We start from the raw sequence: 16724 nt of genomic DNA, 5'->3' as shown, positions 1-16724 counted from the left end.
CAAACACCCGGAAGATGAAATTAAATCTTGCAAAGAGTAATCCATCTCTTACTCGATCACTACAGGATTAACCAAACAGCCAGAGCAATGTTTTACCATGCTTGTGTGAACTCGCATTGCACATTGGGGCCAGGGGCTTGAAATCTGTGATCTGCCAGTTCAGGTGGGATTAGAAATCACTGTCATGTACGAAACATCTAGGTCTCAATGAAATTATCATAGCGGGGTAGGTTTATAAAGACACTTTCAACACACGTAGGAGAAGAGCGGAAAAGGGGCTGTAACTGACTGTACAGTTGAGATCAAATTCAATTATAGCTGAGAAAGCTACATTTGCAGCATTCGCAACAAGCTCTTTCCCTCAGTGAGCACCACGCTGGTTACTCGGCCTCTTCAAGACGAGAGCTTATTGACTTCTGCAGACTGATTACCACTTAAGCCACATTTTTCAAAAGCAGAAGGTGGTGTACAAAAATGCAGATGCCCCTGCATGCCCAGCAGACACATGTTTCTAAAATTACCATGACCCCTCACACCAACGGGGTGACTGCACACACTGGCAGCCCCAGAGTGCCCTGTTGCGGCATGCATTTTCCAACATATGCATGCAGACAGCGATACCCACGTGCATAGACACAGCGAATCAACGGCATGCTTTTTTTTCTTTTTTTGCTTTAACAGAGACCTCAGGCCTCTGCTTTTGAAAAACTGCTCACTTATGTCTTACGATGCATTTTTACCTAATTGGAAGAGAGAGAAGTAATTAAATTTAACAGAAACCAGGGCTTCCAAATGAAGATATAATTTTGAAGCCACAATTTCTATTACTTTTTATTACCTTTACCTATGTTTTATATGGCAAAGGGTCATAGAACAGATGCAGCTGCTAAACAAGGTGGCTTAGTAAATGAAGTCAGCTTCTGCAGAGAAAAGCGGGAGGAAGTTAGAGGGCATGAGTGAATTTCGCTTTAGATGCCAGATGAAGTTTTGAGTCACCGCTGACTCAGGTAAAACTCCAATTTAATACAACACCTCTGAAATGTAGCCTTTTCTAGATAAGGCAACAATAACCAGCTAGCCAAAAAACATTCAGAAGAGGAAGGAAATTCTGAGTAAGAGTGCAAAAATGAATCACTTTCTGATAATGTTTTTGTTATTATTTTTACAGATGAATCGGAAAGCTCTCAGGACTCAATTAAGTTACCACAGCCAATAAAAGCTTTGTGTCTTTACACAAAGAAAAAAAAGGACAGACACTTTCTACCTAGACACCAGGGTGATGGGCACATTAGAAATGAGGTAGATTAGATAGATGAACTAGACAGACACATCTAAATGTCCTCCAATGCACTCATTTGTTTGACAGCCTGGAAAATGCCAACATTCCTGGGATTAAATGAAAATAGAAAATTGCATTTTCGCTGTAAAATATACACAGAACTTTGATATGTCAGTTTCTCTTTGTTAAAATAAACCAGGGCCCAACCAAGTACTCCCCCAGCGATTCAAAGTACAAGAAGCTAAATGAAACAGTAACCAAGACGCTGACCAACTGAAAGTCTTTAAGTTGCTACCCTTTTACCCCAGGATATTAGTGAGGTGATATGACCTGCGCACACTTTGACACATTCATTTTTCTTGAGCTCAGCAACACCAAAATGCTAATTTGTCCATCTTGCATTGCTGTCTTGATATCGTATTTTTTTTTCTTCATGGCATCCAACTACTCCACCATTTGGGGCCTGTCAAACAATTATTTCTGCTGTGTGGGATCTTTTTCCCCCTCTTTGTTCTTCAAGAAAGTAAAAGTAAACAAAATTTCTTGGATATAAAGAATAAAGAACAACAATAACCTGAGTGATCCTCCCCAGAGGTTTCCAGCATAGGCTACAGAAGTATGGGCTTTGCTTTTGCTTCAGCTCACAGAAAAACACATGCAAACAACGACACACGGGTAGCCCTGCTGGTCAGATTCGACAGCTCCATATTTCTTTTTCCTAGCACCAGTATGTGTATGCAAGTACCCAGCTAGATCTGGCAATAGGTAATTTGCAGTCTGAGAGGCAGACCCTGGCCTTGCCCACCCCGGCTTTGACAGCGCCGGCCGCGGCAGCCGTGGGGCTATGCGACAACCCGGCGGTGCCGGGGAGAGCAGAATCCAATCTCCTTGTGACAGTTTTCCCCACACACCATCACAATCAGCCAAACACATTTGTAATCTACTGCAGCTGGTGTTTCTATAATTGATAGAGATATAAAAGCCCTTTTTGCTAAAGTTGTACTTTTGTATTTTTTTTTTCCTTGGGGGAGTTGTGAGAAAGCGGCTACAAAAAGCAAGCTTTAAATTTCAGATAATGTGGCTCCCTTTAGAATCCCAAGCTTAAAGAAAGTAGTTACGAGTTTTAGCAAAGCAAAAAAAAAAAAAAAGAGCTAAAAACAAACATTTATTTTACTTGACGTAGCAAAACAGTGGATTAAAAAGTTAAATCAATGCGCCATCTGAATGGTTCCTGCTGTAGCTGCAATTTCAAATGAAATAAGAATGTTATAAAAACTCTCACATATTAGGCACATTTGGAAATGTCTCCTTGTAACTGTTCCTTAAGTGTTCTGCCTATGAGCACTAACAGGTCACTGCACAGGAAATGCAAAAATATGTTACGTTTTAATCAGGGCATATAAAACACTGTCTAGAATGTTACATTGCCCTTGGGAATCTGAAGTAAGTAGGAGAACTTTTACAAAGTCCAGGTCACTCTCCCCATTACATCACTGCAAAAGAAAAAAAATTATTAGGTTAAATTATATAGATGTCATGTATTAGAACTTTCCCCATTGCAGGATGGTGGCTGCAAGATGCTTATTTCCTTGGAGAAACTCATAATCACTCTCTTGTTCCCCTGAACATACTTTGTGCATTGAAAATATCACATTTTAACAGAACCTGAATATTGCCAAACAGTTATCATGGAAGAGGATAAATGCAAGAAAGAGACTTCTAATATATTCACCCTAACAACAAATTTGAGTACTTCACTTTAACACACACAGATTGCCAGTGGAGGTGTATCGGACACGAACCTATTGAAACCTGCCTGGCTATACCTCATAGGTGATAAAAAACAAAAGAAGGGATTTTAGCAGAGATGTTTGGGAACGATTAAGGTAAAATGTCCCAAATACAAAACAAGTGGAAAACCAGATGCAGATGTCATCATAACATCCCCCCCCCCCCCCGCCGTAAATATTTCTCCAGATGATTTACCTTTGTTTAACCTGAATCACAAGCTGATAAAGCCTCTAATAAGTTCACCGGGAAAGCACAGGGGCGACGTGAGGGCGGCTGTTTTCCAGATTACCATTCTCAGGATCTGCGTTGCCGAACGCGGAGAGCAGGGGGCAGGGGCGGCCTAGCTGGCCCTCACTGCCCCGGCCTGCGGTTTTGTCACTGACTTCCCGACAGAAAGATTCACTTTCGAGGGAAAACCTCCCATGCTGCAATAAATAAAATATAATAACCCCCAAGTAAAGCAAAGGCAGAGCTGCGAGGGCCCAGCCGCTGCCGAAACACACACGGGTCACTTGCAGGCGGTGACGCCCTTGGCCACTTGCATGTCGCGGCACGAGAACAGGCCTCAGCCGAACAGGCCCTTTTTTTATCCAGACAGCTATCTGCGGTCGAAACTCTTGGCATTACTCTTCGTATTTTCTCCGAGCGTCTCGCTCGGGTACAGCAGCCTCCGCGAGCGCCTCCGGCCTACCTGCGGCGCGGCAGCACGGTGGGGGGCGGCGCGGCTCCTCCGGGGAGAGCTGGGGCCGGCCATTTCGCGGCCCCGCGGCCCCAGCCAGCCGAGCGGACGCCTCGCACGGCTCCCAGCACCGGCGTCCCACGGCCGTGCTCCGCGTGGCGTCCCCAAATCTGCCTGCACCCCCAGCCGCCGCCGCCACCGCGCTGGGTCCTGTTTATCCCCAGACAAATATCCCCAGAATGGATTTTAAAGGGGATGGGATTGCCCTGCGAATGGCGCCTGCGCGGTGGAGACGGCGCGCTCGGGCAGTGCTGTGTCACCTGTTAGAAATTCTTCGGCAATGGCAACTTTTGGGCTGTAAAAGTTGGACAAATTTGGGTGGGTTTGCTCAGGTAAAGCAGAAGATATCACTGGAAATTTTTCCCGTCACTGCCAGAAAGCACAGTGGTACTACAACTTTGAAAAAAAAACCCAAACTGACGTATGTCTTTGTAATTTTTGCCAAACAACATCCTTCCCTAAATTTCAGGAAGAATATTTTATGAAGGGAAACCTAGATGCCCATAATAGAAATTGTTGCTCTGAGCAGCTCAGGTCTGGAAACGTCAGAAACCATCGAAATCCAACCCGAAACATCAGACAACCCCGATGAGGGGAATTGCCGTGCCCGTAGCGCAGAGGTCTGCGCAGCGCGTGGCTCCGCAGCATCCAGACGCCTAATGGGGCTCTCAGGACCTCCCTCGTCTCTCTCTTCTTCACGAGCTCTTTCCCGATTTTCCTTTTTGCTACCACATGGCTCAACTCTTACAGCCGCAAAAGGCTGCCAGAGAGGTGAAGGCACCGAGCCTTCGGCCGTGGTGTTGGCTGCGGCAGTTTCTGCTTCGGGCTGCTCGCTCCTGCCTCCGTCCACGCACGTTGCCTCAACGCAGCCGGCTACGGGCACCACCAGGGAAGAGCAACAACAGCTACACCTCCGGACCCAGCACACACCGATGGTCTGTGCTATTTGAGCTATTTTTCTCATGCACAAATACAAGAATAATCAGTGTAGGCTACAAAACTCAGGTCTGAGCCCCCGATTCATCCAGGAGGGACCTTGGCCTTAAATCTAAGTGCAGACTTAAAAACTCATAGCAACTCCTTTTCAAACATTGAGTGTTCAGCTGCTCGTTACTGATATATGCTTTAAGGACGTGTCCTTAAATTTTGGACTGGTTTAAAAAATACCATTTTCTCCAATACACGCAAAATCCAGGGTTGTGAAATGGGTCTCTGGAATTTTGTTCAAGTGCTTTTTCAGTTATAAAGGATGTTTGAAATCCAAAATAGAGGGAGTTTGCTATGTCAGGTGACGTTTTGTTAGCTTTTGACAAGAGAAAATATTTAATATCCTCATTTTTTTCCTGCTCTGAATATTAGTTTAATTGTCACAAATAATTAAATGCTTATGAGTAAAAGACATCTTTAGACATTTTGACAATACATATTAAGAGATGCTTTAAGGGAAATCTGCACAGATAGGCTTTTATTTGTTATGCTAAACAATGATGCATCTTGATTGCACTTGTTCCTTATTTGTGTGTGCAACAGGAGACGTTCTGTGAATGATCTGTAAGGAATAAAATGACAGTATTTGACAGGCTAGGAAATGTCTGGGCGAGAATACAGGATAAGGAACCCTAAAAGGACATTGTTTGTGGAGGGGCAATGGGATAGAGACACTCCCTTCAATCTAAGGCAATGAAAGGCTCCAACCACTAAATTACAGTTAATAACAGTAAGAAATAAACATAAATTACATATACAAGGCTCAAGCTCAAGGACTTTGGGCCACTAAAAATATATATTATTATATCAATTATCAAAGAGAGCCAAATTCCCATCCTGGGAATTTGCATATGAACTCTAATAACCTACTATTCAGAAATAGAGGCAAGCATTAATTTCCACATGAAAAGGAGCCATGGGAGAGCTTCCCAAGCCCCAGCTCCAGCGAAGGCAGCCCTACCTGGCGCCTTGGCCCAGCAGGATCGGGACTGTGTTAGAGAGGGCAGCAGGCGGCCTCTCAGGTACGGCAGATTAGCCCTATACTACCTAAGATTTATTCTGAGTTCTTATCAATATAATGGCTCAAATGACTATTCTCGAAAGGTAATACCATGTGAAAATAAACATAAACAATCCCTAATGAATCCATAGGCTATTACTTGCATCATATTTCTTTTATAGGCAACACACACATTTCCACTTCAGAAAAACAACACTACCCTTGATCTAGGTTTATGATTCCTCTTGACACAAGAGAGGGACCTGAGCAAGATCCAGTGGGAACTGCCTAATGCTAAATCCTTTGGAAAATTTGGGTCTCTTTTAGATGCCTATGTAAGGATTTACACACTTAACTTGAGAAGCTGCCTTACAAAAATCAGGGCATCAAAGTTTATTGCCTGGAGTTTCCAGCCACCACCAGCACTCTGTGTGTGGGGAAATGTGTTTGTCCTGTTAAGTAATAATTATACTAGGTTTCTTATATCTCTCAGGGTAATATATGATATATTGTCAGAAATAGAAAGCTAGATCCCAGGTCTGAACAAAATAAACGTAGAACAGGATGTGGGTGGAAAACTAACTGTAAATGAATTCTCTAGTCCTGACACTTACCAGAGGCCAAAAATGCATCTGAGGATAATTTAGGGAAGTTAAGGAACTTAAATTATGCTGCCTAAAACTATCCCCTAGGAAAGATCCCTTGGCTTGGAAGTTCACAGAGCTCAGCGTTCCCTGACCGCAAGCCCTTCCCCTCCTGGGAACTCCTGGGCTTCAGGAGGTGGTGCAGAACGGATAAATCTGGCTTCACGTCCCATTCCTGGTGCGTTCCCGCGATGCCCCAGCAGAAGGGCTCCAGCAGGGAGGCAGGAGCAAAGCTGCTGTTTGACCTTGAGGAAACTAGCTAATACCTCCAGGCTTCAATTTGCCGTTTTGTAAAGTGGGGGGAAATACTCTACTTTACTGGGGTTATTTTGAGGACTACACCGCATTAGTAAGAAATCCTCAGAAGAAAGGTGTTAAGTGTGAAGAAATATTACTCCACTTCCTATCAAAGCACATATATACGAGCAAGAACCATGCAGCTAATCAAAAGCATTAGAAAGCTTTTAATTTTTTAGCATTTAATGCTACAGATGATCAATATAACTACTTAGCTTCTTTCTCCTTTCACATGTTAATTTAATGCTACTTGCCTGTGCTTATAAATGTTATGACGTGGCTGAAAAAGGCATAAAAATAATTTTGGTAGACCAATATACCATCCAGAAAAAGGTTATGGAGTGGGTCGTTTCCCCAAAAAGCATCTGTAGAGATTTTTTTTTCTTCACTGCAAAACTGGACATCATGAAAAGATCCAGCTCTTCTCTGTGAAGTTCACTCACATTGTAGGAAGTAAATGAGTTGATCCTACATGTACAGAAAAAATTGTAGGCCTGGTGAATTGAGATGGTGATTCCCAGTGTAATTTATACAAAATTATTTATATATGGAGAACTCAGAGTAAAATCTTCCCTTTCTACGAAAAAAGTGACTTCAGTCCAAGCAGACGGTCAGTGATAGAAATGGATTTATTGTCTGCACATACTGAACTGCACTTTGGTGCATTTAGATTTCCATTCCAATCTGCTCTAAGCAGAGTTTCACTAAGAAAAGTCTCTGCTATCAAGGCATCCCAGTGAATTTAATTATTTTCATTAAAAACAAGAATTGTGTGCTGCTGCTATTTCAGTAGAAATTGTGCACTGATCCCACATAAACAGACCAAATATCACTCTAGCAAGGATGCTTTGGGAATATTTAATAGCATTTTTTAAGTTATGAAAGCAATACTGGATGAGATTTACTACAATTTAAGATAAGTGGGTCTTAATTTTATATGAACAGAGAGACTTAAAAAGCAACCAGAAAGAGTTCTTATTATACTATACAAGAATATTAGGCCTTGCGCAAAATTGGCCCTTTTCTCTTTTACATACATAAAAACAAGCACAACAGGCTTTTCAATTAAATGAGTCTTTTGAGAGAGATGTAGGAAGAGCCAGAAAGCTCCTTAAAACTTTATTGCTTTTCATCTTTGCCAGGTAGGGATGTATATTAAAAATGACCTGTTCTTTCCAGTACATGGCCCTTCCTGCAAGCTGTTTCTTCTAATTTCACCCATCAATGTTAAGGGTTATCCAAAATGGGAATGAAAGGGTTGGTCTGGATTGATTTTGCCCATACGTTCAGTAGTTTTGCTTTTCTATAACCATCTAGAGCTAAGGATGCTTCCCATAGTCTCTTTAGCATCGTGAGTAACTTTAATGAGTCCCAGTATCATTAGATGATAGCAGTTTACAGAATACATGGAGAAAAGACATGGAAAGGAATAAGACACAGCTATAACAGATACAAGCCACGGAGATGAAAGAAGGAAGCCAGCATCTCATTTACATTAATACAATAAAAATACAGCATTAATGTTGCTAGTTGTAATTTTTTTTTCAATAAAGTCAAGCCCGATTATATCTGAAAAAAGGCAGGCTGTGCATTCCTCACAGGTCTTGCAAGTGTTTAGGCTTTAAAGAACAGTTACTGGCTATTAACTTTCTGGATTTAATTGCCACTAAAAAACAATCTCCGTGAAACTTCAGTTGAAAGCCACTCCTCAAGAACCAATGGTCTGATCTTTCAACGCCCAAACTGCTTTGTTTATAGCAATACAAATTCAGAGCTACTATTCAAGTAACTCCACTCCATCATTATGCTATGTGTTTTGTTTACTGTATTATGTATATGCGTGTATATAATTATATACACATGAACATAAGCCACAGTTCATCATGAGAATCAGTCAGAAGCAATATGGCCAAAAATCACAAATCACACCCTCAAAAATAATCAGACTAGCTGAAAATTATGAGATGTTAAAAATCATAACTTTGAGATTCATGGTATATTTCTTTTAGAGTAAGAACTTTTAGATTGCATATTTTCAAGCTTTTTAGTTCCATAGCAAAGGGTTTTAAATACATTTTCCTTTTAAAAAGCATACGGGGTACTTGGATAATCACCAGACTCCAGGAACTGTGGGTTTAAAGCAAATACACACTAACAGAGGACTTTCAGTGGACGTAACTCCTAACATCATAGGAATTTTAACATGTGGGCAAATATTGGTGGAATAATTGAAAAGTGCTCTAAACAACCAAGATTTCCAGCTTGTATCACTAAGAACTGTGCATCCCTCTCCCAGGCAGGCGCTTGCCCACTAACCTACCCCTTTCCCAGGTGTGTGAGGGTGTGAACATAAAGCGGATCTACTTCCAGTACATTTAATACTGTTCATTTGGCTGTGGAATTTTACCAGTACCTAGGACCGTTGCGCACTGCACATTATAAACTACGTATTTTTCACAATCTAATCCTGTCCTTTTGTAACTATTGTTGTGACTTTATTTTTCCTAGGGCAAAAGGAAAAAAAACCATTTCTTTTAGCGAAACAAAGATTCTCTTCATTTTTCTAAACTAAACACTTAATGCAACACTTAGATCATAAGACCAGTTTTTCCACTTCTTTTCTCCTGAAAAACCTCACAAGGTAACGAATGAAAAGGCTGCAACAGTTAAAGAGGGATGTGCAAATCTAATGGGAAACAGCGTGCTTCTGTGATGCGTTTCTCCTTGAAACCTTAAAAATATACTGCTCACTATCAAGGTATTCTGAGCTGCAAAAGATGTTATTATAACATGGTTAAAAATGTAGGCGCCAAGACCTAATAGCCTCAAGAGAGAGGTCACCTTAATGAGAAAGAACCGATTTTAGTGTCTAAAACTAAATGAAACTTTTAGGCTTTTGATTTGCAAAACAGTCTACATGATTTAGGTGAGAGCTGCTGCTGCTGCTGCTGAGCAGGACATAGCATAATGTATTAAAAAGGATTCTTTAAAAGACCAGATCACCAAGAAACAGCACTCAATAATTAACACAGAGAAGGGAAACACATTTTAGAAGGGAAGTTAGCAGAACAAGTAAAAAGTATCAGTCATACAAACTTCAGAAAAGAGTGGGGAACCATTAGCAACATAAGTTAACTGCCAGAAGTCTCCCTCGATTTCAAAGGCAGCATGTGTTTAAAAGCTTAACGGTAGAATTGGGTCTCTCTTTGGACACTAACTCTAAGTATTTTTCAGTAACAGTTTGTTTTCCAGCTAAACAGCCCAGCCTCACATCTGCAGTCTTTACACAGGCCAGTTACCCACTGAAGCAAAGTGCTGAGTAAGAGCTGCAGAACTGGGCCCACTCTCATGTAAATTATTGTAATTAAATAGGTAATGAAAAATTACTGCTCTTGCCCGAATGAAATGTAAGACTTCAGCTGAGAGTGTAATGTGTTTCCAATTGACTCCTGTATCAGATTCGGAGACGGATGAAAATGTCTCTCTGCTTGCATGAGCATGCTTTAGAGGTAAAACTTCCCAAATATTTTCATCTGAGAGAGAAGGGGGGGGGGGGGGAGAAAAGGGCTATTTTAATAATAAAGTCAGTAGGGTCCCCCTTTTTTTTGGCTTAATATGGTACACACACGTTGCAATCCAAGAGGCAGTAAATAGAGAGAATTTGAATCTTTTTACTCTGCATTTACTAATAATACGTCATCCGTTAGAAGAACCAGGCCTTATTCTTCCATCCACTAGCTGACATGATTTTTTTTTTTTTTTTTTTTTTTTACATTTGAGCTCTTAAGATCTGCACAATAGCTTAACACAATAAGTGTTTAGCCTCTGGTTCCAACTGTAATTGATAGAGTACAGTTCCATTCCCTCCGCTGCTGCTAAGTTGGGAATTGCAGCCACAGCAACTGACAGCTTTTTTTTTTTTTCCGTGAGTATGGAGTTGCTCTCTGGGAGCGATGTCCTCATCGGGATGTGAAGTAAAATGACGGGAGAAAGGCTCACCATAGCCCTGTGCTACGGAGGAACTCCAGGGACCTCATCTAGGGGAAACAGTGACTTGAGGTGGGTGCTGCTAACGAGAGCAAAAAATCACGAGAAAGGTCTGGGAGGAAATACCAAAATCCTGCAGTTTTGAAGAAAATGGGCTTTTCAATTAGAGAGCACGGAGGAGGGAGATCATTTACGCAAAAGAATTTCTGACAATGAATATGCTTTTAACTGTACTATAAAATGATGTCATTTACTGACGGAAATGTCTTTCATATTACAGTCACAGTGTCTGAACTCTTGGTGAGTCCCAGTCTTTATACGGTGGTAATATGCTGTGCTCTGCTATGAGAGATTAAAATTGAAATCAGCAAACAACTGCAATGAATGTGATTTCAAACTGTCCCATTCAGGCCTGACTTCTGACATGGGGACGAAATACGTAGCAGCTTCGGACACAGTAGCCCGATACCAGAATTTAATGCAGACGGCACCTAATTTGGTAGATCTTTAGTGGGAAAAGATATTTCGGACTCTATTTCGGACTCTATTTAATTAAGCGCTGGGTAGAGCCTCCTCTTGTTTGCGCGCACCTTGGCTTTTTTGTCATCTGTCAGCGTGGTGATGTGCACAGTAACGGAAAGGTTCGCAGGCAGGAGCTATTTAGGTGGTTTTGATGTGCACTTGCTTTTCTAGAGGATGTTTAAACAAAGCAGTGCTGCCATTGCTACAGTTTCACTCAGTACTGCTTGCTTGGAACCTGTTTCTATTGCCCACGTAATAAAGGATACAAATAATATTTAAAAAGCCACAACCCTTCTGGTTATTAATACATGTATACACTGCTTCCTTTAAACACAGGAATATACACATCAGACCTAGCTGGTCATCTGCTCTGCTCTCTGAAGGAAGCAGAATTTCACTTTCTAAAAATGTTTCTGTTTTAAATAACCTTCACTATTAAGGGGCAAATTGCAGCTTTAAAGTAATGACTGCGAACTGTCTTCTGCTTGCTGCTGCATGGGGACTTTTTCAAAAACAAAACTGCATTATTCATCTACAGCTCCAATGAACAAAATAAATGTGACTGAGATCTGTTTCTGCTGTACTTTTCAACAGCTTTGGTTCTTAGATAGCCTACTGGAGCTGGGAGAGAAAGAAAGGAAGAAATACAGAATTGCAGCCGGTAAAGGCGTTAAGTCCAGATTCTTCTTCTTCGCAGGCTTTAAAAAGCAAACTAGCAATTCATGATCACAAAATAAAATATGCACATTTAAACAAGCTGCAGGGGAAAGGAGAGTTTAATCCAGTGAAATTGTGTTTGAAAGCTATTTCATACCCCTAGGAATAAAATCTGAATAGCAATTCTGCTTTGCTCCCACCCTTTTTCCACCCTTCTGTTAATATATTACCATTTGTTATGGAATTGTTACAAGAGTTCTACCCCAGAGGTAGCTGCATTTCACTGAACGGCGAAGTACTTTCTGGGCCTGATTCCCTTCTTGCTCACCGGAATAGATAGATAGCATTCACTGCAACTGCACTGATGTTAGTGAAGCTATTTTTGATTTGTACCCGAGCAAGAGAAAAATTAGGCCCACGGCTGGTAAAGCCCTTTGTGATTCATTTGGCTGAAAGCTAACAACACAAATGGGTTGTTTATTGTAAACAGAAGTATGATATTAAAGCAGGTGCTGATATAAAGAGACCTCAATACCTGCTTTAAGAATTATCGAAATGGAAACGGTGATCTCAAAAGAATGACAATTCAAAAAAAAGATTGAGCCTTGCGAAGATCAAAATGTATTTCATACTGTTTCTGTGTTGATGTGAAATAAAGTAGCTTTAAAAGTATAATTTGAGATTTAAAATCTTCATCATCAAACATAAATAGTGCCCCATTTATCCAATTACACTACCTTGTTTCATTACAGTGGTCTGTAACATATTTCTTAGGAATACAAGGCTTAAAATTAATAATAGAAAAGGACAAAATTGCCATGTATATTTCTCTAGATAGGTTTTCATCTAGCAGCAGGACTTCACTTCTGATTCACTTGCTGGTTCTCTCTAACCTTTACATTATTCATTAATCAAACTAGAAACCTGCTTTCAAAGTCAGTGCATGGGAGTAATTATTTACAGTTGTGCATAGTATTTAATTTTAAGCAATGACAAAAGCAGGCATGTCCAGAATCATAAGGCTTTATCATTTCTATTCCGTTGGAGGTGAACTACCTAAAGAAGCTAAAAGTTGCAAACTTCTCTTCAATATCTCTGCTGCCATCAAGACAAAATGCAGTGCAACTGATACCTTTGAACTTGTGCAAGTAAAAATAAATAAAAGTGAAAATTAAGTAATATATAATGTACTAACTCCTTTAAATAAAAGGAATAAGGAGCTTTGTTATCGGCCTTGGTGAGCGATTCAGTTCTTATTGCACAGTCTGTCTACTGTCACTTTGAGGTATTTTTCACCATACAAAACAAAACCCCAGTACTATCCCTGAAAATGAAAGTCAGTTTTAAGAACTATATACAACAGGCACGTCTGTTCTTTGAAATCCCCCTACCCCCCACAAACCCACACATACAACTTCAAAGCAGGAGAACTACTGCAAATGTATAAACCTACTTCAAATCGGTTATTCTGGCTGAAACTGGACTGCATTTGCAGTATTTTGCTCACCTGAAACAACATTGATCTGAGGACAAATATAATCAAGGAAAGGCACCACTGAAGACCAATGCACATTTTATAATGAGAAGAGGGAAGGAGAGACGTTACTGTGGTCATTCAGATTTCTATCTCATTACTAAGATGCTCAAAAATACTGTAACATTCTGGATAAAAACATATCTTACTGTATTCTTAGCAGGGAAATCCTGGGAAACAACAATATGGGCTTTGCTTGCAAGAATTTCCTTACTGTATAGCCTATGTTCCTAAAAAAGAACAGGGTGCCCCTTCTGCAAAAAGATACTACACACATTCCAAGTGAAAATCCTACTTTGAAAACAAAATAAAATGAAGCCTCATGCTCCTGACAGAAAGAAAAAAGGAGCAATTCTAGCACTGTCACTGAGATGATCAGCATCCATGAAAAAAATAGCTATTTATCCTGCAAGTTGAAAACGTTAATGCCTTATTCAAAGATAGCCTCTTTGTGAATAAAACAGTAATAGCAACTCATCAGAGAGTTCTTCCGAATACATATATATGTATGCATTTCTATCTTAACTATTCTTTATAGTTAAAGCGGATCTTTGCTTGCCAGGAAACATGCTAGCAACCTGCATAGGTGCATCGGTCATGTCCCAAAAGGCTCTGCCTGCATACCATCCTCCTACACCTATATGAATACGGCAAAATGTGTAAGTTTATAAAAGTTATGCCCGCCCCAGTCTCCCAAAAATCACATTTACCTTTGAATGAATCCCAAGCACTACTTTTCAAAGTTTATTCAACTGTGCCACTAAACTTGCCCATACATTTTGTCCCACATATAATATGCTAAAGCAAGAAAATACTCAGAAGGAGAAGGAAAAATTAGTACACAATTTTTAAACTGAGGACATAAAAAATAGTTTTCTTTAAAGAACTAATCTGAGGAAGGACATAAAGAAAAAAAGAAGGGGAAAAACCCGCCTACATTAAAAGCCAAACAAGATAATAATTGTGCATGTCTGGCTAAGAGAATCTAGAGGGCAAGCCTTACGTCATTGGCACTTGGGTTACCATGGTGAGTGATTTATTGATATATATCAAGAATGAATAGATCAAAGGCAGCAAGATGACAGGTGATCAATCAAATGTCAAATCAAAGCTGGCAATCAACTGGAAAGCTGATTTTTCAGTGGGTGGGTCTGGCAGAAGAAAAATGAACTTCCATATTGCGCTTCCCAGAAACAAAACCCCACCACACTATTAAAAAAAAATAAAAAGCAATTAAGCAGCCTGAAAGAAAACTCTTTGAAAAGATTTACTATACAGGCCCACTCATCTGTTTCTTTTTCTTGGCCCCCAAAAGAAAAAGAACACCCTGCAAATGACAAAACAAAACACTTCCAAAGTTGCAAACTATTTTCTTCTTAAAAAAAAAAAAAAATACTAATTGCAAAACCACTTGGCATGTGCAAATATATCAACTCGGATAGCAAACAAAAGAAGAATTTGATTTGAAAATGTGGATTGTCTTCTAACAGTCAGAACGTTTCATTTTATTTCCTGTTGCAATTTTCACCACTGATGATCAAAGGCTGAACTTCCCCACCGGGCTCCTCAGCAGAGACAGTCCCTGCACTATTTCAGGCACACGCAGCACACACTCGCGCACTCGCACACGCCCGGCCGGCGTTGCCACCAGAAACGCGGCGAAATAAAAGGTTACCCACACCGACCCTCTCCGCGAAACGCACGTTTCTAAAAACAAAACCAGCATTACAAAAATCGGGGGGGAAAGAAGAAGGCGCAAGCGGGCAGGGGCGGGCGGGAGGGCGCGGGCCGGCGAGCAGCCGCCGCGCAAAGTTGGGGGGAAGTTTGGCCGGGGCAGCGCGGGCGCGGGGCTCCGCGGAGGCTCCGCGGGCGCCGGGCACAGCCCGTGCCCGAGGAGGGGGCTTGGCAAGCGGGAATGAAACTGGCTCGCTAGAGTTACGGAGGGGAAGGGAGGGGGAGGGGGATAAATAAATAAAGATCCAGCCCGGAAAAGCAAGGGTGACCCTAAATAATAATAAAGATGGGGGGTAGGAGTGGAAGGAGTGGAGAGACACGGAGGCTGTGTAAGGGGATGGCTTCTCCTTACCTGCAGCCCGTTTGGGTGCTTGCTGTTTCCTCCTTGGCATCGCTCTACTTTCTCCAATCTCACTTCTGTCCCCAGATCCGAGAGCCCTGAGACGCTCCTGAGTCGTGTTTCTCTGCCTCTGCCTCTCAGCTGCTTTCCCCAACACCCCCCAGACAAGCCTCCCCTGCCCCCCTCCTTTCCACTTCACTGATAGGAACCTGTTTGGTTTTTTATTTTATTTTAGAGATCTAGGTTTTTTCTTTCTCTCTCTTTCTCTCTCTCTCTCTTTTTTTTTGGTTGGCTTTTCTTTCTTTTTCTTTTTTTTTTTTTTAACTGTTGCAACACTTGCTTTGCTTTGATTCAAACATCCAAGATCAGGAGCAAATGAAAGGCGCCCACAGTGCCAGAGAACGGTAATAAATAAATAACAAAATAGATATGTATATATTAAAAGGCAGCTCTGGAAAGACTGTGGGGCTGGCTGCTTCCTCCCTTTCCTCTCCTCTCCTCCTCCTCCTCGCAGAGCTGTATGGCGGAGCGGTGCCCGGGTGTGCGTGGTGTGTGTGTGCGTGCGTGTGTGTGCGCGGAGCGCTGCAGGTTCGCTGCTGTCAGATGCCAGGCAGTGAGTGATATGGGAGAGGACAGGGAGGCTTTGGATGGAAGGAAATCTGGTATTCGCGCACACACACACGCACACACACTCTCGCACCGGCACACACGCGCGCACACACACACAGCCACACACACACGCACAGGCAGGGCGAGGCGATGCCAGCAAACATCGATCCGCTGAGCAAACTGAACATTAACAAACTCCTCCTCCGCGACCTGATGACAGGAGGAAATTTACTCCGCGCAGACGGGCGGCAGGCAGTTTATTAAAGAGACAGGGCGCGCCGGCACCGCGCCGGGCAGCACCTGGGGCGCGCAGCGCCGCGCCGCCCCGCGCGCCCGCACGTTCCCACGCGCGCCGTCCACGCGCGCACATTCCCACGCGCGCACATTCCCACGCGCCCCCCCCCCCGTGCGCGCCCCCTCCCGCCCCCTGCGGGCCGGGAAGTTTGCTTTGCGCGTGGGCCCGCATGGGGCAGCGGTGGCAGGTTTGGCGCCCTCCGGCCCTGGCGCCACCGCCCTTCGCCCCATCAAGCCGCTTTTCCTGGGACACCCCAGGCGTGGAGCCGCTTCGGCCGGAATAGTGTAGCTACAGAGCCATCGCCCGCGC

The 16724-nt window shown here is 42.3% G+C and overlaps 1 protein-coding gene across 7 annotated transcripts in view; it reads right to left on the bottom strand.

Annotated features, from left to right (window-relative positions):
- The window catches only part of TSHZ2 (teashirt zinc finger homeobox 2), a 233676-nt gene extending 217412 nt beyond the window's left edge, over positions 1-16264 (bottom strand). For all 7 annotated transcript variants that reach the window (XR_001293818.2, XR_010885982.1, XR_001293817.2 and 4 more), the window contains exon 1: positions 15524-16264. Coding sequence is in view for 4 of the 7 variants with exons in the window: in XM_013951412.2 (XP_013806866.2) it covers positions 15524-15563 (40 nt within the window). In the remaining 3 variants the exon portion in view is untranslated. The remainder of the gene's footprint in view (positions 1-15523) is intronic.
- Between the last annotated feature and the right edge of the window lie 460 nt (positions 16265-16724).

The sequence above is a fragment of the Apteryx mantelli genome, chromosome 18 (genome assembly GCF_036417845.1).
Source record: "Apteryx mantelli isolate bAptMan1 chromosome 18, bAptMan1.hap1, whole genome shotgun sequence".
In the NCBI taxonomy this organism is placed as follows: domain Eukaryota; kingdom Metazoa; phylum Chordata; class Aves; order Apterygiformes; family Apterygidae; genus Apteryx; species Apteryx mantelli.
The sequence above is the reverse complement of the archived record's forward strand: the minus strand, read 5'-3'. Positions and strand labels throughout refer to the sequence as shown.